Here is a 27,328-nt window from a genome sequence, read left to right as displayed (position 1 = left end):
AGTTCCATTGTCTGTATGCTCCTAGGGTTTCCGGATCCCTTACTACAGTTCTACAAGGCTGGAGTGAACAGGGTTAGGCAGGAAGTGGCTACAGACGAGGCAGGAGAGGAACACTGTGGCCAGTTATAAATGGCCTTGAATACCACATTAAGAAGTTTATTTTGAGAAAAGGCAGTGGTGAATCACTAAAGATTTTAAGCAGGGACATGATGTTACAAGATTTATATTTTAGAAAGCTGGCTTGCTTTAGCTGCAGCATGGAAGTGGCTGGTGATGAGGATTAGAAGACAAGCCGGAACAAGGAAGCCGGTTAGGAGGCCACTGTGCTAATCCAAGCAAAGGAGGACAGTGGCTTGAGTTATTGGAAGGGCAGTGGGGATGCAAAGAAGTAAGATACTTACTTCACAGGCCCCGGGTAACTGATTTGACATGGGGAATAAGGGAGAGGGAAGAAGTAAAGATAATACCCACATTCCTAGCTTGTCTAACCAGGAGAGTGGCGGTGCCATTCACTGTTACCCAGCAGGAGAAACAGGTTTCACACAGTCAGGATAAGTTCATTTGAGGACACGCTGAATTAAAATGGTAAGTACTTGTTGAATAACCAACTAAATTCGTGCAGTCGGTAGTCATGTATACAGAAGTATAGAACTCAGAAGAGCATTCTGGGCTGGAGAATCACTGAGTAACTGAAATTAGAGAAGTGGACAAGATCACTCAGAGAGAGCATGTAAAATGAGATGGAAACGGGGCCTCAGATAAAACTCTGGGTTTCACCTACTTCAAGGAAAAAGAAGAAAGGGAACCTGAAAAGGAGGTAGGTGCAAAACAAAAAACAAGGAGAGTGGGGTAAAAGAAGACAATATTTCAAGGAGAAAAATGGTCAGCAGTGACTAATACAGTTGGGAGGTCCAAAAAGATGAAGATTAAAAATGTCCAGTGGACTTACCAACAAAAGCTTGTTAGCGACCTTGGCAAAAACAGTTACAACGGACAGAGTAAGTCACCGCACCTCCCATAAAGCTGTCCCTGATCCTTCATAACCTACATTGAACTTGCCCTTCTCTGAGTGCCTCTGCCACCTACAAGTCCATGGTCTTCACTCTGGTACTTAATCACATATGGCCCTTTACTGTTATTCCAATACTTCACATATGTGGATCTTACTGTCCCATATTATAAGCTCAGTGAGGCCAGGAACCGTGAATATAAATTCTTTCCTTTTCCCGACAGCAGTGTTACTGAAAGTGTGGCCCGTGGACCCGTGCCAGTCCACAGACTGTTTCGTTACCAATCCAAAATACGGTGGGTAAAGAAATAGAGAGTGAGATTTACAAACCTTTACAGCAACTTAACGGAGTAATTTTTTTCTGTTGAATCAAATAAAATTTAGCCTTGCAGTTCATATATTTAAAAAGTTTTACTTCTCTAATAGTTCACTTTCATTTTATTTTACAAAGGTATTTATCCCTGATGGATGGATTGAAGGGGAAAAAAGGTCCTCAACTAGAGATACATTAAGAAGCACTGCCCTAAAGCACCCAGTAAGGGCTATGGATATAATTAGCACCCAATCTTAAGGCAGCATGAGACTAAATGAATGAATAAATGAATGAAGGAATGAATGAATGAATTTACCTACGACAGAAAAATAATCAGAAATAAACAGAACCCAGCGGAAGAAGAGAATCTTTGAATGTGACCATCACATATAAAAAAATTGGGATTGAAAGATACCAGCTGTCAGGTTTGAGCTTGTGAAAGCCAAATGTACCGAAAGTGTGAGGGAGTGTTAATCAAAGGAGGAAGGGTTGGCGAGAATGTAGTTTTGGAAACCAGTCTAAAAAGCAATTAAGTCCAGAGAAAACTGTTAGCTTCCGCTGCCCTCTGGCAGGGAAACGTTACCTGCAGGAAGGCCAGGTCTGAGGCTAATGCTCCCCCCTGCCCACCCGCCCTCGAAGCGCAGGGCTGCAGCTGCCCTTTATGCAAGTATCTATAAGTAGCCCCCTGAGGATGAGGCCTCCAGAAGCAGGCTGCAGTGTGGAAATTATTTGGTTAAGTGAAGAAGTTAACCAAAAATTAACTCTGGAAAATTCTACCAGCCTGAAGAAAATGGGAATGACACTGAGCATCATACACTGAGGGAAAGAAGAAATTCAGACATTTAGGTTGGAGACTCTACGTTCTACAACCTCTGTATCAAAGGCCTCTGAGAAAGCAAGTTGGGCTTCGTGCTGCAACTCACTGGTGTCATGGTGACAAGAGGGGAGGGTCCCCGTGGCCGCTTCAGCAGCTGCTGGGCATGCAGTTGGATGTTGGCGCCTCCATCTGATGCCCTCCGGCCAAGTGGGCCCATTCCGTTCAGCAGCTGCAGGGTGGGCGGCTGTAACAGGGACTGCTCCTGTCAGGAGTAGAATGGGAAGGGGCAGATTGGTGAGGTGGGGGGAAAGGAGGAGAGAAAACAGCGGCACTCTAATCTACTGAAACTAAGGGATCCTACGATGATGACGCAGACTAGAGAAATCTCCCCTCTCACCCGAGCTGCTTTGCAAGAGAAATCATCCTTCCCTATAAGGACACCCTTAAATCCTGGGGACAGTCCCTCAAAGTCTCTCAAAGGAAGCTCAGATGTGCATCTTTAGGGGCCAGCCCTCTCCCGTTTCCGGGTACCTTGTATTCCAGCTGCCCAGCTGGCTGCAGATTTTGCATGGGCAAGAGGTTGTGCATGAAGTTCATGTTAGGGGCCACCTGCAGGAATGGAGCCTGCGGGTTGACTCCAGGAAAGCCAGGCAGCAGCTTCTGCAGATCTTCCATAACCTCCGTGCTGATAGGAAACAGGATGACACAGAAGTTCAGTTACAATTCTCACTCACAACCTATATCCCCAAAGTGATGAAACGGCTAAGTTCAGCACAATTTATTTTGTTTTATTTCTACTTATATCTATTAAGTAGAATAGATATATAGAATAGATATATATTCTATTTATATCTACTTTCCTCCTAAATCTGTATTTCCCTCTATGATCCCAGAGCGAGTGGAGGTGTGTAGAGCCTAGCGTGCGGAACCTGGCGCTCTGCCATTTTACTATCTGGGCCTGGGAATCGCCATTCTTCACGGACCACTCATATAAAACCAACAGCTCTGAGCCAAGAGGAAATGCTGGCCCCAGTCCAGTTCAGGTTTCCAAGGCCTGGAGGTGAATGGCAAGTTTCTGGAGGAGGACACAGGCCATCCACTAAAACAATGGCTGCCCGAAGTAGCAACTGATTCACCAGGGAAAGAATGCAATCGGTGCCGTCAGTGCTGATGGGCAGATAAGCGTGGATCTGTCGAGCTCCAATGATGGGGTTTACCGCACACTTTAAAATAAGAGCTCTTTCCACTAACAGCGCGACACGGGACTCCACCCCTTTGCAGCTGAAGCAGTCTCTGGAGCCAGAATGTTCCCCTATTGCCTGTTTGATCGTAGGCTGAGAATGAGAAACGTGAAGCAAGCAAACCAGCAGGCAGGGGAGGCTTTTCTGGAAATTGAGAACTCAGAGAAAAAAGAACCCTAGCTTTGCCCCTAGCTGAGCTCTCAAGAGAGCCCTGGCCACACCCTTTTCTTCCCTCCTCTGTACAAGAAATAGCCAGAGAAGAGGGGTGGCTATTTCAGTCGTGAGAATCTCCAAGTGCAGAACAAAACTGGGAGAGCTGGTCTTCAGTCCACTTCCCCAGCGTGAGGGCAGCAGGGGACACACTGAAGGACTGTTATGGGGAAACACTTGGGGAAACTGGTACTTATTTGGCGTGTTTTTGGATTTTTGTCTACTTAATTTTTAACATATACAAATTATATCATACTATTTGTCCTCACTTCTTAGATGAGTCTTGCATTAGGATATATGGCAAACAACATCTCTAAAGGCTGTCAAACTCGGATGAATTTTCAGGGGTACCTTTACGTGGCTTAGATCAGAAGACCTTAATCTTTGTGGGAAAAGACATGCTATGCTCTTCACCAAAGTACTGTGATTACCTGCCACGATGGTGGCTTTCAGCCCACCATCCATGAGGGACAGCTCTGTGATTTTTAGTCAAATCCAGTCTCATCTACCAGGGACCCTGAACTGAGTTAAAAACATGTCTTGGCCACTGGATTAGATCTCATCTGGGAGATACAGTGAAGTAGGGAAAATGTGCCATGGTAGGAACTCAAAGTCAGTGGGAATTCTCTGCCCGGGTGTTAATCGGGCAGATACTCACCGTGGGTCGGCCACGCCCACTGTGTGCCTCCTCATCGACAAATAGCGGACCAGCGCTTCAGGGGAAGGCTCTTCACCCTCATCACTGTCCAAGTTCACCGTCCCATCCGGCTGAGGAGGAGAGAAACACAATCAAATTAGAAATAAGAAGTAAGGAAAGGCAGCAAGGCTATGGGCAAGAAAGCAGTTTCAGCTGACAGCTATCAGAGGATGCTACTTGCCTCCACAATTTGATTCTCTGGGTTGATGAGCTGCACCTGGGGAACGCTGATGTTCATAGTGGTACCAGCCTGCTCCGCCTGGAAAGCAGTACGCACACAGACACACGTTCCTTCAGTACCAGAGGGAAATAATGATAGGCTTGCAAAGCATTCTTGAGTGCTAAACTCTATGTTTCTACCTCTGAGTCTCTGGTTCATCTGCCCTTAGAAGCTACCAGGAAGCATTCTTTAGAGAGGACAGTCTCTCTCAATGATTTGCTGTTTCTTTAAAAAAATAAAATTCAACTATTGTTGTCCCTCCCAAGTACTGGGCTACTCTTCCATCCTCTCTGTCAAAGAAAGGTTCAGTTCTTTGCTTGACCTCTGACAAAGCAAGAGATGACAGCCGGGAAGGGACAGAGGTACGGAAGAACAGGAACTCTCGTGACCTAGAGTTAGTGAGCGATGGCTAACCAACCCCCCTCCATGTTACTTGTCCTGAATCTGGTCACTGGAGTTATTGCCCACCTGGATGTTGACTGGTGCTTGAAATGCCACGGCTCGGGGCATGCTAGGAGGTAGTCCCACACGCAGAGTTTTGTGTCTCTTATGCCGATCACACAGCAGGCTGTAGATTGCACTATAGTGATCATAGGCATCTGATCTTAATGACTACCAAGAGAAAAGGGGAAAGAGCAAAACACCTGGGTGATGTGGCATGTCAATGACCAAAACCCTTTTAATAGTAACATTAGAAGACCAAAGCGCCTTCTTTCCAAGGCCCAGACAGGGGCAGAGGAAGAAGAACGGGAGGGAAACAAAAAGATCCAAGTTCCCAGGAAGAAGGAATAATGGAAAAGGCAGGACAGAGGGAGCAGAGCGACACCCCACCTTGTTCTCCACTCATTTACAGATACCTGTAGTGTCCGCTCTTTGTCCAGTCCCATGTCCTCCATGGCTAAGAGGACATCCTCATTTAGGGGGTCCATCTGTCTTTCTTCCTTCAGCTGCTGACATTCAGCTATTAACTGTAACAGAAAAAGGCAAGCTATCTAACTCCCAATCAACCATGTCGAGATGGCACATCATATATAATGAACAAGCTGTTCCATGCTGCCTGGCTTGGGAGATTCTTGGCCTCAGACAAAGCCTAAGCAAGAAAGCCCTGGGTACTCAACTAGGAGCAGATAAGATCGTTAAGGCCACTATCTTCCTGAGCTCCTTGGGGTACCCGGGATGGCTATAGTGGTTCAAATAAAGGAATGCTACGGGAGCCGCTGGACTGAGCACACTAAGAGAAGGGAAACAACCCCGTGGGAGGAGGCTGTACTGCCCCAAGAGCCGGGAAGGGACTCTGATTTGGGGACAAGCAGCAGGGAACTGGTATCACTGTTCTCCAACAATTCAGCTGGTTTAAGATTCCTTCTTGCTGGCTTCACTTACTTTAGGATTACAAACAAGTCTGTACCCAGGCCCGCCTTTTCAGGTCCTGGCCTGATTACAGTCTCATGCAGAAGAGACTGCAGTAGCCCTAAGAGGAGTTCCCTGGGGCGAGTGGTGCCCAGCTCACCCTGTCAAAGCTGGGATCAGCGTCCCCTAGCTTCATCCACTTGTGCTTGCAGATCTGCTCCATGGAGAGGCGCTTGTTGGGGTCTAACACCAGCATGTGGCGGATCAAGTGCTCACATTCTGCAACAGACACAGAGCCTGCGTCAAGGTCGGTGAGGGAAGCACCGCTGGGGCTGAGGAACTAGAGGCAAGGTGAGCAGGCGGCTTTTCAAGCTCCTGACTTCTAATTTGTTTCTCTTGCTTTGTGATCCTTACCTATGTCCTTGCTTACTCCAGGAGAGACTGGGCAAAGGCAGAAAGAGGTGGAGGAGAGAGAAATTCAAGTCTGGTAGTCTGGTTACTTAATACCTTCACTAAAAGTCAGATCAGAAAAAAATCTGGGGATAATCCCTGGATTTCATTTATTTATATTATGTACGACCTCATTTAAGGCAATTAATGAAGAGTTTTGAATGTCCTTCTGAAGAGATTCAGTTATCTTACAATGTCCTCAAAATAGTTCCTCCCTCCTCTATTCAATCCTATGTGCATAGTAAGGCTTTCAGCTTAGGGTCCAAAGCGCTCATCAAAACTGAAGGAATTAGATGTTCTGATGGTTCCAGGTGTGGGGAGAAAGGCACAGGCACAGAAATGCCTCCCTACCACACACTGGGTCTCTGCTGGCCTTACTGATCATCTTCTCTGCGGGTGCGTACAACTGGGCTCTGAGCTAAAGAGATTCAGATCAAGAGACATCTCTCTCGGGGAGCTCATGCTACAGAATATATTGCAAAAAGAATGACGGTTTCGAAATTAAGACGCCTATATTCTGATTTCAAAACCACCCTCTTATTTCTAAGTTTTCTCATCTGTAAATTGGGGGTTTTGAGGATGAAGGTGGTGATGATGATGATAGAAACAGCAGTATTAAGATACTCTTCTGAGCACTTTACACAATTATTTTTATCTCATTCAATCCTCACAGCAATCCTAGGAGGATGGAACTATCATTCTCATTTCGGAGATGGTAAAAATTACGTGCAGGGAAGTCAAGAAGCTTGTCGAAGGCCACATAATAGGTCAGATTTCAAACCAGACAGTCTGACTCTTTGGTTGGTGCTCTGATCCACACCCTATCTCACCCAGAACCCGCAGAACAAAGTCCAAAGTCCTTTGACCTCCCTGAGCTCCAGCACACGGGCCTTCTTTCTAGACCGTGTGCGTGCTTCACTCACCCCCTCCAACGGCATTTACACGCGCTGTTTTCCTCAGTTGGGGCGGCCGCTCCCGAACCCTCACTTGGCTGGTTCCTTGTCATTTGGGAAAGGGCTTAAATGTCACTTTCTGAGAAAGATCTTCCCTGGCCGCCTCATCCTCCTCAAGTAGGCTTCCAGTCGCTCTCTATTACATCACACTGATTTTCTTCACACTAATGACTTCTTTGTGAAATCACCTTGTTTACTGCTTATCGTCTAACTCCCCCCCCCCCCCCCGCCCAGGTAAGGTCCACGTCTTTCTTATTGCTGTTTCCAGCACCAAACCTGCAATGCCAAAGATGATTATTACACCTAATAGGAGCTGAACAAACAGCTGCTGAATACGTGAATAAATAAATATTTATTGAAACTCTAGTCAAACAAGATTGTATTTGTGGAAATGCTTTTTAAAACTATAAAATTCTCTATAAGATACAAAATTGTCTGTTTCTGTTTTACTCCAGCTGTCCTGAAAATAAAACTGGCTAGTGATAATAACAATAATAAATTAAAGAGAATTTAATAAGTTAAAAGACTTTTCATATACAAGGCACTGTGCTTACCAACTCTATTTCATTTAATCTTCACAACAACCCTATGTTAGATACTGTTTTCAGCCCCGTTTATAAAAGAAGAAACAATTAACGTAACCAACCATTGCAACCTAAAGGGCCGAGCTAGGACTTGAGAGCTACGCTCTTGCACATTTTCACGTGGATACAAATCATTTGGTATGTTTTTCCAGAGTAAGTTCAACTCTGAAACCCCACACTTTCTGCACCATTTGGCAAACACCATTCTATATCACCATCGTGAAAGGAATACAAAGAGTGATTAAGACAAATTACTCTTAATTTTTAATTTATTCTAACTTTAAACAAAAATACAACAAAGCAATATATCCCTATATCAAACTGATATTACGGGAATCATCAATTTGTTCTTGCTTTATGATCAAAAGTATATTCAAATGCAGTGTGGATCTCAAAGGCTGTGGTTCCTATATCCCTATAAAACAAACGCCATCTACAACATTAAGCTTTTATTAAAATTATGTCTCCAGAGCAGCAAGGCTAGATGCCACAACTGTGGTCTCTATGGAGATGATAAATATCGCTGCCACACATCTTTATGGTCTGCAATCACTTGAGAGGAAAAAAGTGTTCTTGATTTAGAAAGTTACTAAAACTAAAGACCCCCATGTAGGGAGAACGCCTGGGCCTGATTCCAAAGCTGGGAAATTATTGTTAGGCCCTCTAGATGGCACTCTGCTGTTTTCTTTTGGTTTCCACATAGCATCTAGTGCATGAACGGTAGCCACATTAGTTCTGAATCAGATGACCAAGGCAGAATGATGTTTAGTTACAGGCTCACTTTAAAACAGAATTCTCAAGGCATTTTATTAAAAACAACAACAACAAAAATTAACACCACTGTAGTAAGTCCTGATTAGAAGATGTATCTGGTTCAATATCAGGATCTTGAAACCTCTATTAAGTCATCCTTAGCCATTATTTGGTTTCAGATGCCTTGAAAAATCTCCAGAAAAATATGAACAAGAATTTATACACAAAAATGTGCGTGTATTTTTAGTCTATTCAAGGAGCCCCCAGAGCCTGTCACAGATTCCACAGGCGTCTACAGGTCCCAGGCTGAGAACACCTTGTTGCGGTGGCAACACCTAACGGATACAAGCTCTTATCTGTGTGCCCTATATAACACCCAGCGCCCAAAAGAGCAGAAATCTAACACTCTTCATATGTTGCACAGATGGCAAAGTATGACAAAATGTGGAAAGCCAGGGTATTATTATCAACTCATGTTTCCTAAGTGTCACATATAGCTCAGGAAATTATATTCAAACTAGACTGGAAAGTACCATTCTACATAAAACATGGAAAGAGGGTGAAAACAAAGGAAATAAATGCTTTCAAACCTAATAACACAATTAACCACTGGACAGTCAATTGAAATGAGTGGAAAGAAAATGGGGCCTCAGATCAAAGAGTACAAAACATCATCAACTTTCCCAGATGCCAAAGAGAACTCTATTTTAATGTCAAAAATGTCCCCATCGCTTGTTCCCTCTCAAAGGGCAGACCTTTGCTACTGAACAGAACTGAAGCACTTGGGGCAGTGCAGGAACCCTCGGCTCTGCGTGTTCGCAAGTGCCAAGTGGCCTCTGCAGTGAAAATCGCTGTGGTCCCGCGAAACCTGATGCCACCAGAACCACCGGTGACTAGAGGATGCCCAGCTGAGACCCTGCCCCGCGGCGCTGACAGCATTTGCATGACTCTGTGGAGAGAGGGCTGCTGTAAGGGCAGGGTCCTGAAACGGGAATTAAGTTCAGACTGCCATCTCAAGTTGTAATTCCATCTGAGGCGGGGTCTTTAACACCTTTTTTTCTTTTTTGACCTTGATAATAAACAGCTTTCTCTAAGAGGCTGAAAGCATTCAGCCCGAAGGAGAAAATAATAAAGGATGAAGAAGGGGAGTTAAAAACCAACTTCAAAATTCACCCAAGATTGTTAATAGAAGCTCTGTCTCTAGTTTCCAAGATAGAAGAAATAAATAGAATAGCTTAAGAAAGAAGTTCCTGACTAAAACTTTGAAAACATGTCCCCCGAAGACAGGGTAAAGGTCATGAGGCTGATTTATCTTGGAGAAGAGAAGGTGTAGGCAGGAAGGGGCACACTGGGTGTTCTTCAAGTATCTGAAAGATATTTATACAGCAGACAATGTGCATTTATATTTTGCTGCTCCAGGGCCCTGAATTTGGAATAATTATACGTAACAAGTTCAATTTAGGAGAAATCTTTCTAATTATTAGAGTTGATCCAAAGTACTTGACCAAGGTCCTAGGGATCTAAGGAGGGGCCCCTTAGGGAAGTGAGGGGGGCAGTCAAGTAGGCAGGGCCATACCTGGAGCACAGCTAATTTTATTTATTTTATACATTAGTATTCTTAGTAAGGTTTTATTTAAAAAATTAAGTCCAGGGCCTTCCCCGATGGTACAGTGGTTAAGAATCCGCCTGCCAGGGGTGGTGGTATGATGAATTGGGTGATTGGGATTGACATGTATACACTGATGTGTATAAAACTGATGACTAATAAGAACCTGCTGTATAAAAAAATAAATTAAATAAAATTAAAAAAAAGAATCCACCTGCCAATGCAGGGGACACAGGTTCGAGCCCTGGTCCAGGAAGATCCCACATGCCATGGAGCAACTAAGCCCGTGCACCACAACTACTGAGCCTGCGCTCTAGAGCCCGCGCACCACAACCACTGAGCCTGCATGCCACAACTACTGAAGCCTGCACACCTAGAGCCCGTGCTCTGCAACAAGAGAAGCCACCGCAATGAGAAGCCCACGCACCACAATGAAGAGCAGTCCCCGCTCGCCGCAACTAGAGAAAGCCTGCGCGCAGCAACAAAGACCAGTGCAGCCATAAATAAATTAATTAATTAATTAATTAAAAAAATAAAGAACCCCCCCTTTTTAAAAAAAAAAAAAGAAAGAAAATTAAGTCCAGAAGCAACTGAATAGGATGAACTCTTTGGTCTCCTCCAACTCCAAAAACCATATAACTATGAAAAGGGAACAATTTGACCTGAAATATCAATTTGACCTGAAATAAATATCCTTATTGTCACGAGAAATGTCTAATCAGAGGCTGGCATTTGAGATGTCGTTAGAAGGGCCCCAGTATTAGGTGTGAAGAAGACTTGGGATCCTTGAACGTCTCAGTGAACTCTGTGTCCCCAGGGCCCGCATAGCACACGGTATGTAACAGGTTCTCAGTAATGCCAGTTGAAAGAAACACGGGACTAGGTGACTGCTACAATTCCTTCTAACAACTTTAATAATCTGATTCCAAGAGCCCACAATAGAATAGGCATTCTCCATGCTTCAAGCTAGAGAAAGCAGCCAACTATCACCTTACAGAAGATTAAGATGTGGCACTGTTTGGGGGCAAAAGCCTGGGTCAGATGATTTCCAAGGCCCCCCCCTTGCAGCTTTAGAGTTCTTTGTCTCATTCACACAGAGGGTACTTACTCACTGATCTTTTCTGAGGCTGCACAGAATAATGTGTAAATCAGATTACCACGTGAGGAGACGTCTGCATGTGGCCTAGCCACAGCGTCTAGGTTATGGTACAACAAACCAAAACAGCTCCTGGCAGATAAATCTTCTCCATAAACCCTGTGGATGTGTCTGAAAGTATTAATAATGTATCCTTAGCCTCTTAAGAGAGTGAGGGTGAGAGAAAGAAAAGCGTGGAAAACAACACACGGAAGGAAGGAATGAAAGATTAATAGAGCAATTCATTCAAAAATATTATTTAATAATAATTACTAACATTTACCAAGCACTGTATAAGAGCTAGGCAGAGTGCTAATTAAAATAAATTAACCCTTTAAGTTAATTTAAGCATTTAATTCACACACTAATGCTTATTAGTATTATAAATATTTCACAAGTAAGGAAATTAACAATCAAGTAAGTTAAGAAACCTGACCAGATAATAAGAGGCAAAACCAGGATACAAATTCTGGTCAGTGTTATGCCAAAGCCATATAATACCCAAATTAATTGTTGATGTATTAGGTAGTAGCTAGAGTATCTTTATGAAAACATATCAAATCAATTTCACTCCTCTTCCAACAGATCAAATGCCATGTAGTCACCACAGGTTCTATCACGATAGAGTCACCTATAAGCCAAGTTCATAGAAAGTGGGCTAGGTGATAACTTCATTGTCAGAAGGCTATGAACAGCTGGAAAACAGTGTTACGGGGAATGGCAAGTTGTATTAAGGTGAACTGAGAAGGCGGGGACATGATGGGGAGGCTGAAGTGCGCTACAGAAGAGTGAGCTTGGTTTATATACTCTGGCTGTTGCGTGATGACGGGGACTGGGATGGAAGGCTGGCAATGACAGGCTTCCCCAGTCAAGGGATCACAGGCAGAAGGCGCAGGCAAAAACTCAGGAACTGGCCCTCAGAGTCTGCAGGCTGATCCCATGATGGAGGAAATGCCAACTGTCCCTTAAGCCCTTTAAGTGTGGCCAAAGTACGGGACATGCAAAGCAACCATTTTCAGCTCTGTGGGCAGAGGAGTGGTCTGAAAGGAACTGAGTCACAGATTCTTTCTGACCACATAAAACTGCTTGGAGCTGGGGGAACAGAAGACATCTGTGTGCCAGGAGGCATGGGAAGAATGCGAGGAAGAAGCAGTCACCCAGGAAATTCATGCTTCTTACAGGTCCTTGGAAGAGGGTATGGTGTGGTGTGTGGTGTCTCACGTCCCCTTTCCAGTCAATACTAGGTGTGTTCAAAGGTAATGCCAAAACATGTAGCCCAAGAGCTCTTTATTTTCAATAACTTTAACAAACTTCTTAATAAGGTTTAATTCTCCTGAGCAATTCAAATTTCAAAGAGAGCACTATTTTTCTCAAATCTCAAAAATCCAAAAAAGAAACAAAAATAAATTGGCTAAAATTAAAATGTCTGTTTCCCTGAAAAATGAATTAACTTCACTTTTTTTTTTTTTTTTTTTTTTTGCGGTACGTGGGCCTTTCACTGTTGTGGCCTCTCCCGTTGCGGAGCACAGGCTCCGGACGCGCAGGCTCAGCGGCCATGGCTCACGGGCCCAGCCGCTCCGCGGCACGTGGGATCTTCCGGGACCGGGGCACGAACCCGCGTCCCCTGCATTGGCAGGCGGACTCTCAACCACTGAGCCACCAGGGAAGCCCAACTTCATATTTTTTTTTTAAAAAGTTACATGGCACTAAAGTTTTAACACTTTTCAGAACAAGAATACAATGTGAAATACTGTCTGATTCTGCTCTCCACTTGGCCAGCTCAGGTACCAGTCTGGGGGAGAACTGACACTATTACAGCAGGCAAACAGAACAAGATTGATGACTGGTCTGCAATGACAATCTCTGGATGGAGCACCATGGCTTTGATAAGAATCTGTGTTCTGGACTTACAAATGTTTGTGACTCAGAGCTCCTCTTTAATGCTATCTGACTTTTCCAAAAGAAAAAAAGAAAAGAAAAAGTCTGTCATAATGTCCTGATCCTGTCATAATCATGGCTAAAAGAGTGTGCTATCTTGCAATGTCATGATCCCTACAGAAATAATTAAAAAGAAACTCAATAAGAAATCATAGGTGTTTTTGCCAACATAACTTCTTTTGGTATGACGATGGCCGGAGCTAGGAATCCTCACTCTGCTTGTGGACTAAGTCCTAGAAATGATATTTTTTAACATGCCCAAGGAAACCCTGTCATTGTCAGCTGTCAGCTGACAAGGTCAAATCTATCTTACATAGCAACTATTTTAAAATCTAAACAAAGTAGACAAATGGTCTTAAAATAAGACATTTCTATGTATAAAGAACATACACTGAATGCACTGTCATATACCTGCATTGAGAGATCACATAAATGTTAAGTACAATCATACAAAATACAGGGTTTTTGTTGTTGTTACAATGAAGTTTTGTTATACTGGATATTGCTAGAACAATGGTGCTGTAGGTATTAGAAGATTTTTACTCTATAGAAATTAAATTTTGATACTTTACTGTTACAATAGAAATGCATAAACATTTCTAACTTGTATTTCTAACTTTAGAGTGATAGTCAATACCACAGTTTTACACAATGAAAGAAAATACACAATCTTGGAATTAACTCTAATAGAACTTAATCTGTAATAACGCTGGTTGTGATAAAATTTGACTCATAATAAACAAGCACTGAGATCAGCTCCTCTAAAAGAAGTGACACTGAGGGAAAAAATGTCTTGTTTTGAAGCCATTTGCTTTTAGTTCTTTCGGGGAGAGAAAAATGGGAGTCCCAGTACCAAAGCACTCCATAAAATTCCTACAAGGATAGCCCAACAGCAAGAGATCAGACAAGGAAGTGGAGAGTGATTTAAATACAAATTCTACCACACTGGTTTCTGCAAATTATTATCAGAATGTTCTGGAATAGAAATAAAGTTCCTTATGACCAAATCCTGTGAGACACTTTCTATGGTTGAACAGAGGCCAAAGGGAGATGGCTTGGCACAATCTAGCAAATAATGATGGCGCAGATAAGAAAAGCTTCTATTAGGAATCCATAAAGTTAGGCTGAGAGGCTAAAACTTCCATTTTAACAGTTTATCAACCTGAGATAGACTGAGGAGAAAACAACTGTTTGTTGTTTGATACCATAGGTATCCATTTATTAGAAAACTAACATCTATTTCTCGAACTCTGCTTATTTTCAAGGCGGCCGTGATCTTGCCAGAATTAGGATTTAGAAATTAGGAGCCGCTGGCTTGAAGGCTGGGGACGACCACATCTACCCCTGACATGCCACACTGTCATACTAGAGGCTGTCCAATTTGCAGTTCACATTTTTAAAATAAAAACTTGTCACTTACACTACCTTATTATTCAAATATATTTTAAGTCCTAATAGCAATCATTACGGTGGAAGAAAACTCTGGTTCAGCTTTACATCAGAGTCCAATACATAGTCCTTGATACTAACACTTTTTTCCAAAAATAATCCAGATGCAGATGGGCAAAGATATCCATTCCAGGACTCTTTGGATACTTGGAATAACCTGTGAGATATGTACTCACTGAGAATTAAAGTACAATCGAAGACAGTTAGGTGGCTTCTGAAGCCAGAGTGCACGGGCTCAAATCTCAGCTCCACCACTTCCCAGCTGTGTGATTCTGGGTGTGTTACTTATCCTTACCATGCCTCAACTGTCTTGTCTATCAAATGACAAGAGTAGCATACCTCATAGCGTTGTGTTAAATATTCCATAGGTTAATGCAACGGTGTCTGGTACCAAGAAAGTGTTCAATGGATGTTAGCTATTATTCAAATCTCTGGAGTCCTTCCATCTAGAACTTCTTCCCTTACTCTGTTTTCCTCTCTAGGGTTGCTGAAGCTAGGAGACAGTGTGCTTGAAAAGGGTGGTACGAGATAGGGCAGTACCCGTATTTACCCCCTGGTTTTCTATCATATTAGGTAAAATCACGGCTCAGCTGCTCAGGGGAGGCTTGCTTAACTCTGAGGTAGCCCTAGCCTCGTTCCTGACATCGTGTGGATTTCTGCACTCACTAACATGAAAGCACTACACAGGTTGTCTCCCTAGAGGCTGAGTATACCTTAAAAAAGTACGAGAGAACTGTTTTGAGGACTCTGAGCTCCTTAGTATACGGAGACTGATGGGCGAGTTACTTTAATCTCCCGTCCCAATCCCGCATGCTGTGTGGTTCTTGACGAGTAAGCCAATCAGGGCAGAATTGTTTGCATCTAAGTAGAAGCTTTTTGGCAGTAGCTGCACGGTAGTCTCCATCAGAAGCATAATGTAAGCCTGGGTCTTGCGTTCCCAGGGATAAAATGCTTATGCAGTATTACAATTAATTAAGTCACAATGAAGTCTAATCAATAAAGACTCAAAAATATTGTCCACAAGAGATCTCTATATACTTGCCTCAATGCATTTTTTCCACTGGAAATTAATTCTCCTTCAGCTAAATATTGGGCTGGCCCAAAAGTTCATTCGGGTTTTTCCATAAGATGTTACCAAAAAATCCAAACGAACTTTTTGGCCAACCCAATAAATGACTGATCTTACTATATCTGCTAGCAGGTGATATAAGTGGTGAATAAGACAAACTAGGCTTTAAGAAGTAGGCCTCTGATGGTTTTTAAAAATATACTGGTAGTGACTGAGCTTGGTGCTCAAAAACTTTACATTGTTGGCTTCCGTCAGTGGGACCGGAACTCAGAGAAAGCAACTGCTAACATATGTGGCCAGGTCAGGTCTCACCTTCTGCAGAAACTCAAAAAAACAGCAAGGTTCAACTTTGAATCCTTTTATAATTTAGGCTCAGGGTTTTACCTAACTGCTCTCTGGGATGCTCTGAGAAGTTTAATCCAAAAACACTTGCCTAGACCAAATGTATTTTACTTGAGACATTGAAAGCCAACTCCATCGTAGATCAAACCCTTTTAAAAACTAGAAATCACTTGACCTGGTCATTTACATATTAATGTATATAACAAAAGTACGTAAAACCAATTAATAATTCAGATCATCAGTGAGTTACGTATCACTTTAATAATAAAATGCAAGAGTCTGATGGAAGAGTCTATAGGTAAGTGATGATTCAATTTTTCATTAAAAAAAATTTACTGAATATTTATGCCATACCAGATGCTCTTAAGGCTTATGGGAGGATGATGATGTGTGTGTGAAACACAGTTCTGATATACAGGAGCTTGCATTCTAGGGAAGAGGAGAGGAAGACACATACATAGCTATTGAACTAGGTAGTATAATATCGATCCCCCTTGAATAAATCCTCTTAAATTTATACCACTGTCATTGCAACTTGAAAGTATGTCTTTAGAATATCTCGGGATGTCCAGGAAGGGAAGGTTGTATCAAACAACCAAGCCTAGGCCTAGAGATATCCACTAATTGGGAGGACACGTCATTCCACACATTACTGACAATAAAGAGATGCTTAGAATTCTTAAACTAACCGTATCCATTTGTATAGCATGGCCTCCCACACAGCTATAGATACTCTGGAATTCAACTTGGCTAGAAGAAGCTGGACCATGAGGCCTTCCCCACTCGGCCACCCAAATGCTCATTTGAAAACCGACACCAGCTCTGCTGGAGTTTCTAGATCCTTCTGGCAGAAAAATGGATAAACTCAGTTCAAGTCCATGACAACAGCCTGAGAAAAAAAGGATCTTGTTTTTTAGGACTTCCCTCAACTACATTATTATCTGTAGCACAGTAATGGCTGACCTGACAGGCTGGAAAGCGGCTGGCTCCAGCCTCCATATAAAGAATTAACTCTAGGTCTAACGAGGTGCAATTATGCCTAGAAGCTAGAGGTGTAACCAGCAAAAAGACTCAGGGACAGACTCTAGGTTTCCTTTACATGAACTCGAAACTTTTTGGTACTTGAAGGACGTCTAAGCTGAGAGAAGACTAAACCATCGTATGCCTTTATCCTTCAGACAGCAGTCTCGAAGGGCCTTGGGATTCAGGCCTACGCTGGTAGGCAAGGCCGAGCACATGTATGTCCCTGAGGGCAGAGAGATCACACTAGTAACACAGCAACCGTCTACTCATTTCCTAGATTGGGTTGTTTGTCACTTCCTGTACTTAATCTTACAAAAAATGTTATTCCTACTTAGGGAATTACTTGTCCAGGATTAAAAAGTGACCGCATTTAGGATAATTATGTTGGTGTTCTATGAGTCTTTAAACTTCCGTGTTAACGTATATCATGTTGTAAATATTAGCTCTTCCTAAGTAGTTAAAATGTTACATGGTTTATTTCTAAGCACTAAGAAACGATGTGGCTGACAGCAAGGCTAGCTATTTCACCAGCATCCACTATCGGAAGCCAGCTCTGTAAGGCTTGAGTAAAAATCTTTTGCCATGATGTGGAGGTGGAGGGGAGAACGGATCCAAGCTGCTCACAGGAAACACTGTGGACACTAGCAAAGCAGAGGAAGTGGTTTGTTTACACTGCCCTTTCTCTGCAGCGGTGTGGTGTAGTAGAACGGACACTGAATTTGAGTACTAACTTGGTCACTTATTACCTGTGTGGCTTTTGGCATGTCAACTAATTTCTTTAAACTTCAGATTCTTAAACTTCATTGGCAAAATGATAAATGCTAGTGTCAATACCAATTCCAGAGTACAATTACATAGCTCAAATTAGATCAAGTATAGGAAATACTTTGTAAACTTGAAAGCCCTAAAGAAACGTAAATTACCGTTATTGATATTATTATTTGAATTATTCGGTAGTGAGCACTGTAACAAATCTATGCATGCATGCATGCATTCATTCAGCAAATATTTCCTGAGTGCCCACCAGGACCCAGGCACTGTCCTAAGCCATGGGAACACGGCAGTGAACAAAAACAAAATCCTATTGCAGTCAAGAGGCAGTGGGGATAAGGGGTGGGGACACAGTAAACAAATAAGGTCAGGTAGTGGTGAGTGCCATGAAACACCGTGAAGCAGCGTTACGGAAAGAGAATGACAGGGTATCAGGAGAGGTCTCTCTGGGGGGACATTTAAGCAGAAACCTCAGGTTAGGTGAGGAAGCCATGTAAATATGTGAGGAAACAGGAATGCATGCACTTGGAAAGTCTGAGAAACAGCAAGGACGCCTCTGTAACTGGAGCTCGGGGCCTAAAGGGAAGAAAAGCAGGAAATGAGATTAAAGAGAGGGGCCAACCACAGTGTGCCTTGTAGGCCATAATAATAATGACTTTTGGAATTGTTTTCTAATAATAATGACTTTTGGAATTGTCTTCTAAGTGTAAATGAAAGTGACTGGAGGGTTTTAAGAAGGATCCTATTTACTATCTACATACTGTTTACTAAATCCTACCACATGCCAGATGTTCTGCTAGGCTAGAGACAACTGTGAAAAAAACCCCACATTTTGTCTTTACTTTCTCTAAGCTCACAGTCTGCTATGGAAGATATATAATGAAAGAAACAATTACAATGAAATGTTTGGGAAGTCCCATGATAAAAGAAAGACTGGTAGAAATTATCTAGATTCTTATTTTTATCACATCTAATTTCTTGCTCTAGAATACAGGAGTGGGTGGCATGGGGTAGGGTAGGGGGAGGAAGAAGTACCCCAGGCAGAGGGAGTTGCTCCAGAGAGTATCACTTGTTCCGGGAACCAGAAGGAAATTAGGGCGACTAGATGTAGAATAGGATCTGGGGCTGCAGAGATAGGCACGAGCCAGGTCACAGAAGTATTACTATGTCATTGTTTTTCAAAAAGCAGTCATGAGATCAATTCAGTAAGTTATAATTAGCATTTTTAATGTAATAGAATAAAATGTATTAGAGTGCACTGCACCTAGTAAAGACAAGTTTTACTTTTTAAAAAAACTTTTGTTCAGCTGTATGTATATATGTATTTTCTAGGTCACTGTATGAAATGTATCTTTTACTACGGTCATGGTCAAAAATGAAGTCAGTGCTCTAGCCCCATTAAGGAGCGAACTGCAGCCTAGAGGCAATGGTAAACCATTGAAACGTTTAAGCCGGAAAATGATATAACCAAATTGTGTGTGTGTGTGTGTGTGTGTGTGTGTGTGTGTGTGTGTGTGTGTTGTCATATATAGTTTAGAAACATTACTCATGCAGCCGTGTGGAGAACGCATTAGAGAGGGATAAGGCTGGAGCCAGGCGTCCATTTAATTGGCTATTATTTAATCCAGGCAAGAGCCACTACAGAAGTGTCTACAGGAATGGAGGGTTGAATCTACAGGATTTGGTAAGTGAGTGGCTGTGGTGATGGTAAGAGAGGAGGAATCAAGGCTAGCTTCTTGGTCAGACGGTGACACCATTCACTAAGATAGGGAACACAGAATGGAGCAATTCTAGGGAGGGATTAAATTCAGTTTTGAAAATGTGTCCACTGATGTGAATTCAAGACACACAAGTAAAGCTGACTGGTAGCAACTGGTTGGATATATAGCCTCTCATTCCAGAGGAGAGGTCTGGGCCAGAGAGTTACCCAAGTGTTAACTGGGGACTGAACATCACTGTACTCCCTGAAGCCACAGCAGTGAATAAGATGCTCAGAAAGATGGTGTAAAGAAGAAAAGATTTAAAGGATGAACAGAGAAAGAGAAATCTGGCAACAAGGTGTACTCAGAGAGACAGGAGGAAAACTGCAGAACGTGGCATCTGAGAAGCAATGGGAAAAAAAGTGTTTTAAAAAGTAAGGAGTGACTCAACAATAAGAAAACAAACAACCAAATTTAAAAATGGGCAAGGGACTTCCCCGGTGATCCAGTGGCTAAGATTCCACACTCCCAATGCAGGAGGGGCCTGGGTTCGATCCCCTAGCTGGGGAACTAGATCCCACATGCCGCAACTAAGAGTTCCCGTGCTGCAACTAAGACCCGGCACAGCCAAATAAATAAATAAATAAATAATTTTTTTAAATGGGCAAAACATTTAGACATGTCACCAAAGAAGATATACAGATGGTAAACATGCATATGAAATGTTAACCATCATACATCATCAGGGATTACAAATTAAAATAACAAGCTACTACTTCACATCTACTAGAAAGGCAAAAATCCAAAGCACTGACAATACCAAATGCTGGTGGAGATGCAAAATAGCACAACCGCTTTGAAAGACACTTTGGTGGTTTCTTACAAAACTAAACATACTCTTATGGTATAATCCAGCAATCACACTCCCTGGTATTTAGTCAGATGAGTTAAAAACTTACATCCACACAAAAACCTGCACACGGATATTTATAACAGCTTTGTTCATTATTGCCAAAACCTGGAAGCAACCAAGAGGTCCATCTGCAGGTGAATGGATAAGTAAACTGTGGTATCCAGACAATGGAGTACTATTGAGCATTAAAAAGAACTGAGCTATTAATCCACGAAAAGACACAGAGGAAACTTATATGCATATTACTAAGTGAAAGAAGCCAATCTGAAAAGGCTACATAGTGCATGTTTCCAACTATATGACATTCTGGAAAAGGCAAAACTGTGGAGACAGTAAAATGATCATTGACTGCCAGAGGTTAAGGGAGTGGGAGGGATGAATAGGCACAGAGGATTCTTAGGGCAGTGAAACTGCTCTGAATGATACTATAATGGTAGATTGATGTCATTATGTATTTGTCCAAACCCACGGAACGTACACCACCAAGACTGAGCCCTAGTAGACGATGGACTTTAGATGGTAATCCAATGTAGTGTCGCAGCAGGCTGATGGACCGTAACAAATGTTCTACTTTGGTGCCGGATACTGACGGTGGGGGAAGCTATGGGTGTGAGGGGACAGGACGTATATGGGAGCTCTCCGTACTTTCTGCTTAATTTTGCTATGAACCCAAAACTGCTCTAAAAAATAAAGTTTATATTTAACAAAAGAAAGAAAGGAGTGAACTTTTAGCATTTAGCACTAAATACTGCTGGGCAGTCATTAAGATAAAGACCAAGGATATCCAACAGATTATGACAAGATCACTGGTGACTCCGGCCAGAACAATCCACTCCACCCCTTCTCTGCCTCCTTCCAGAGCAGAACTGCGAAGAGCTGTGTCTGTTTCCTTTCTCCGCTTCCCGTCCACCCCTTTCCGGCCGCATCTACATGGGTCAGGGTTTTACTCCTGTTCCTCCACCAAGGCGGTACTTCAGGATCATCAGTGATCTCTTTAAATCCGGTATCCAGTTCTGTATGGCTATTAGCATAAATGATGACATTCTGGGCTCCTACCATGCCTCCCGTCCTTCCACTGACCCTACCTAGGACTGTGCTAAGTCACTTCTCTGTCATCAAGGACTCTGTAGTTAATAGCCATTGTTTCATGATCATTAGGTCCAGGTGGCCTCTGTGCTCTGGTGGTCTCCAAACAATGATGAAGACCTTTGCTGACATATTCCTGGTGCCCATTAATAGCCTAGCTACCCATTAATAAATATTGATTTAGGAATGCACTTACTGTTTCCAAGCACATACCCACGCCCCTTAGGTTAACGATAAAATTGTCCCCTTGGCAGTGCATGGTACCGTTGTGAGTGTTCCTGGATGGTTGTCCGCCTGATCCTACTTATTCTGTGAGTAAGTTACCCTAAAATAAACTGACCCATTGATCACCTGGAGCTGCCTACCTTGTTTTTTGGTCTCAAGATGCCTTCTCAGTTCAATGGGTGCTTTCCGTTCCCTCCGTCCTCCAACAAGTTCTCAGTCATCTGACGTATCAGCAGCACCCCCCACAGTTCCTCATTCCCTCCTCCTTGAAACATTCTCTTCACTTGTTTTCTAGAACAGAGGACTCTCTGGCTTACCTTACTAGCAATTCCTATGCGGATCCCTCTTCACGTTCCTGATCTCTGAATATTAGTGTGTCCCAGAGATTAATCCTTAGACCTCTTCTCTTCTCTGCAATCATGGCCTAAAAAGTGACCTTATCTCAGAGCTTAAAATACTGTATTACCTACATACTGATCATTCCCAAATGGGTATCACTAGCCCACCACTCCCAACTAAGGTACAGTCCTATATTCAACTGCCTATACAATATCTCAACTTAGATGTCTAATGGGCATCTCAAACTAACACATATAAAATATCTCTCCATTCCCATCTCTGTTAGCAGTAAATCCATCCTTCCAGTTGCTCAAGCCAAAACCCCTGGATTATTAATAATTACTTTTTCTCTCACATCAAATCCCACATATATGTTGTTGGAGCCAGACTGCCTAGGCTCAAATTCTAGTTTAGTCACTTAGTAGCTGTGTTATCTTGGGAAAATTGCTAAACATCTCCTGGCTTCAGTTTTATCACCTATAAAATGGGGGTAATACTCCCATGTATCTTACAGGGTTGTTAAAGTAATTAAATGAGTTAATGTTTGCAAAATGCTTGAAACAGAGCCTGCCACACAGTACATACTATCTCTCTCTTTTTTTTTTTTTTTTTTTTTTTTTTTTTGCGTTACGCGGGCCTCTCACTGTTGTGGCCTCTCCTGTTGCAGAGCACAGGCTCCAGACGCGCAGGCTCAGCAGCCATGGCTCACGGGCCCAGCCGCTCCGCGGCATGTGGGGTCTTCCCGGACCGGGGCACGAACCCGTGTCCCCTGCATCGGCAGGCGGACTCTCAACCACTGCGCCACCAGGGAAGCCCTATCTCTCTCTTTTTTAAAAAATATTTATGTATTCATTTATTTGTTTAGGCTGCACCAGGTCTCAATTGTGGCATGATGGATCTTCACTGCAGCATGCGAACTCTTAGTTGCGGCATGCGGGATCTAGTTCCCCGACCAGGGATCGAACCTGGGTCCCCTGCATTGGGAGCGTGGAGTCTTACTCACTGGACCGCCAGGGAAGCCCCTGTATTATCTCTTGAATCTGACGACTTCTTACCATCCCCACCTCTACACCCCAGTCTGGGAACTAGCCACCAATATCTCTCACGTGGATAAAAGTCTCCTACTAACTGGTCTCCCTCCTTCAGCCCTTGAACCTTTTAACCAACAGAGCTGCCAAAGTGATTTTTTTAAAACACAAAAGTCACCGTAAAGTTCTTTAGATATTTTTGCATGTTTGAAAATATTCATAATAAAAGTTAGAAGAAACCGAAAAGTCAGATAATATCATTCCTCTGTTAAAATCCTCTGATCCTTTGCATTTCACTCAGAGTGAAAGAGGCCTTAACGCTGACTGACTAAGCCCTCAAAGTGAGCTCTCTGTTGCCTCTCTGATGGCATCTCTCCTGTCCCCTCACTCATTCCTTTCCAGCACAAGAGGCTTCCATCCTGTTCCTTAGACACCCAGTCATGCTCCCTCACTGGGGCCTTTCTACCTGCCGTCCCCTCAGCCTGGAAAGCTCTTCCTCAGACTGCACGGCTCACGCCCTCGCCTTCTTCAAGCCTTCGTTGAAATGTTGACTTCTCAGTGAAGGGGTTCCCTGACATACCTTTCCAAATAACCACCCACCCACCATCCCTAACACCCCTTCTCTATTTTATTTTTCTCACAGCTTTTTTCTAAAATGCATTTTAGAAATAAAATTTCTGAAATTTATTCTAGATGCAATTCTCATTTATTCTAAAACGTCATTCCCACGTGCTTATAGTGTGTTGCCAACCCAGCGGACATACACTCTGTATGTTGTTCCTTAAAGTGAAATCATGATTAAGCAAAACTAAATAGATTGCTTACAGCATTGTCTCCAGAATGTTCTTAAGTGCACATAGATGGTGATGAAACACTGTAGATTCTGGGTGTCTGGTGTCTGTCTTCAGTGTTAAATTCTTCTAAGAGCTACTTACCCTATTGCCCACTCATTTAAAAAGTACTTTTTGAGTCTGGGGGATAAATGTCATAGAGGCAGGAAATGTAGTAGCAGCAAGATTAAGATGCAAAGCCTGCTTTATCCTTGGCATTTATTACCACATCTCAATGGGGCCCCAGTAAATAGAAATATCATCCTGAAAAAGGGTGAGAGATGAGGTGAAGACAGGGGTGAAACTACTACGACTACTGCTACTATGCGATGTACCTATTAACTTTACACACATTATTTAATTTAGTTCTCATAGTTGTAGCCCTCACAAAACTGTCAGCCATTTATTGATGAGGAAACTGAAGCTCAGAAAGACGCAGTGGTCTGCCACACCACACTGGTAGTCCTATGTAGAGCCCAGAGCCAAACTCAGGAGGGTTATCTGATGCCAAAGCCTAGATGCTCTGTTCCTATAGAACCCTTGCCTCTGGAGGTGTCAATTCAGCAAACTGGAGCCAAAAAAGGCGGTTAAATGGGTAATTTATACTCTGTCACTCAATTCCTGGGATAACTTAGCATGTCTAATGTTCCATGAACCCAGTCATAGCTGTGTGATGGCAACTCCCTTACCTGTGGACATAAAAAATGGGATGCGGAACTTTCCACTCAACACCCGGGCCCGCAGATTCTGCAGTGTGCTCCCATCAAATGGCAGGGCACCACACACAAGCACATAGAGGACGACTCCGAGGCTCTGCATCCCAAACAGAGAGTACATACAATTAATCACATCAGAGGAAACAAAAAAGGCTATTATAGTATGTGTATGAAGATAATGGTGAGTCATGCACGAGATAATGGAACAAACTTTTTCTTCTTTTTTTATAAGAAATAATATGGGGCATTGTCAAGGCCAATCATCTTTAGAATAGTCAGCATTCTTCTTTGCTTCCAGACATTACTTTTTGGGAACATAACTAGAATTTCTCTCATTACTCATCCTAGGGAGAACGCAAGTGGCAACAACAGAAAGAATTTCTGTTCTTGGCAAGGGTACCCATCCAAGCTTGCCCTAGGGTTTTTTTTTTTTTTTTGCAGATGCAAAGCGGGAGGTTGAACTCCGTGGCTCAGTCCATAAGACAAAGGTTGAAGAACAGACTGCACCAAGAATTGGGAATTCGAAGAACAGGTGATCAGTTCTAGTGCAGTACTACGTGTTGTCCAGGATGAGGACAGCTGTCATCAGTCAAGGGTAACTAATGCTATGGGGTATAAGGGAAGGCAGTCACATACCCAGATGTCCACTTTGGGCCCGTCATATTCCTTTCCTTCAAAGAGTTCAGGTGCAGCATAGGGAGGGCTGCCACACCAGGTCTTTAGCAGCTGCCCAGGAGTGAAGAGGTTACTGAAGCCAAAATCTAGAAAGACAAATGGATATAACTCATGTTACCTTTACCCAGTGAATACTAGTTTCTAGTCAATAGAATAAAGGTTCTGGATCCTGAAGTCTGAATATCAAACACGAAAAGAGAACCTTTAGAAATTATATAACCAGCTGTTTAAATTTAAAGTAATAGTGAAATAGAAATACAGATGGGCTGGAATGCAAAAGACACATGGTTAACTAAAAGTAAATATGATTGGTTTATGTCAGCAAAACCAGCACCGTTTCCTTCATAAATCTGGACTGAGTGAGGTGAGTGGTATTTATTTACGAACAAAAATAAAATTGGATAATGATTGATATTAAGACCACGTCAGAATCAGTAAATACATGTTAAGTCTACTCACCTGGACCCAGGATTTTCAGATTACTTTTACTTCTTATGACAAACACATTTATGACCACTAGAGATATAGTGAACTTAAAAATTAGACAAAGTGACTTTATTATCATTAAGGTGGCTTATTCAAAATAAAGAATATGCAACTTATTTACAAACAAACCACAAACACTTAATATTTTAACTTCAACTCCTTTTGTGCTTCAACTTCCCCCCTTCATTTCTCCCCCTCCCACTGTCTGAAGAAAGAGTTGACGGGAGATACGAGGGGTGTGGTTTGGGGAGGAATACCAACAGAAAATGAACAAGGATGGCAGGCTAAGGATAGAGTCTCGCTGACTTATAAATACTTTTATGCACATAGATATTTAGATGAACAACGTGCAGGTATGACAGGCTAGAGCTCCCTCCTGCCCCCAGGCCTACCACATTCCCATAGTCCCAGCAGCTGAAGACTCTGGGCACCTCCCTACTCTCGGAAACACTCCTCCCTTTCCTAGTTTTACTCTCGTTGACAACTCTGCCTCCTTTTGCTATTTGCTTTTCTTCTTCCTACCTTCTCCAGAAGGTGTTTTCTAGTAAAGCATGTGCTGATTTTGACTATCGCTCCTTGCCCTGTATTTTCTCAGGGCCAGCTCTTCTGGTCCCACAGCTTCCACTCTCATTTGTTTGGTAATGATTCTCCAAATTTATATCTTTGGCCCTGGTACAATGCTTAAGCTCCTGACAAGAACTTCCAGTACTTGCCTGGGAAGAAACATCTCAAACTCCCCATTTTCCAAAATCAAACCTGCTCTTCCAGCAATGTTCCCACGTTCATTCATGGCACTACCTCTGCGTCACCAGGAGCACTGGTGTCTTCGCTCCTTGCTCCTTCTCATCTCCATTTCAAACCGGAGGTACAGCTTTTACTGCTTCTACCCTGTAAGTGTGTCTTGAACCTATCTCCTTCTTTCCATTTCCATTCCTCCCACCTCAGTTCACACTCTTATCATCTCTGACCTCGACTGATGCTCTTGCTTACTACCCTCTATTTCATTTCCCTCTAAGCCACCCATTCATAGCACAGTGAACGTGACACAAATCACATCGTGCTGCCTGCTTGCTCAAAAACATTCGGTGGCTCCCTTCTGCTTACAGAACAGTCTAGCTCTCTTAGCATTGTCACTTAAAGGTCCTCAGGACTCAGCTCCACCCAACCTTTCCAACTCACTCCTAGCCATTCTAGCATCACTAGACTATGCACAGCTTATGTGCCTCTCTTATGCTACTTACTCTCCGTGCCATGCTTTTTCCCTTCCTTGCCACATTTGAAAGCACACTCATTTTCAAGGCCCAGTCAAATATTACTTCCTGTTTGAAGCCTTAACTGACTCCCACCACAAAATACCATGCCAGTGGCTTCCTCCTCTCTTGCTTCCATGGCCCTTTGCT

General features: G+C 42.8%; 1 protein-coding gene across 5 annotated transcripts in view; it reads right to left on the bottom strand.

Moving 5' to 3' along the window:
- Positions 1–27,328, bottom strand: part of SIK3 (SIK family kinase 3) — a 247,332-nt gene that overhangs the window by 26,173 nt on the left and 193,831 nt on the right. For 4 of the 5 annotated variants that reach the window (XM_019941850.3, XM_019941852.3, XM_019941851.3 and 1 more), the window contains exons 5-13: positions 25,404–25,528; positions 24,741–24,864; positions 6,018–6,136; positions 5,365–5,475; positions 4,976–5,119; positions 4,469–4,546; positions 4,249–4,358; positions 2,671–2,824; positions 2,246–2,401 (exon numbers count right to left, since the gene is read on the bottom strand). In XM_019941850.3, coding sequence (XP_019797409.2) covers positions 2,246–2,401; positions 2,671–2,824; positions 4,249–4,358; positions 4,469–4,546; positions 4,976–5,119; positions 5,365–5,475; positions 6,018–6,136; positions 24,741–24,864; positions 25,404–25,528 — 1,121 coding nt within the window. Of the gene's footprint in view, positions 1–2,245; positions 2,402–2,670; positions 2,825–4,248; positions 4,359–4,468; positions 4,579–4,975; positions 5,120–5,364; positions 5,476–6,017; positions 6,137–24,740; positions 24,865–25,403; positions 25,529–27,328 lie in introns of those variants that run through there. The other variant, XR_012333315.1, reaches the window with a different exon arrangement.

The sequence above is a fragment of the Tursiops truncatus genome, chromosome 8, assembly GCF_011762595.2.
Source record: "Tursiops truncatus isolate mTurTru1 chromosome 8, mTurTru1.mat.Y, whole genome shotgun sequence".
NCBI classification, from domain to species: domain Eukaryota; kingdom Metazoa; phylum Chordata; class Mammalia; order Artiodactyla; family Delphinidae; genus Tursiops; species Tursiops truncatus.
This window is presented reverse-complemented; position numbering and strand designations above follow the sequence as displayed.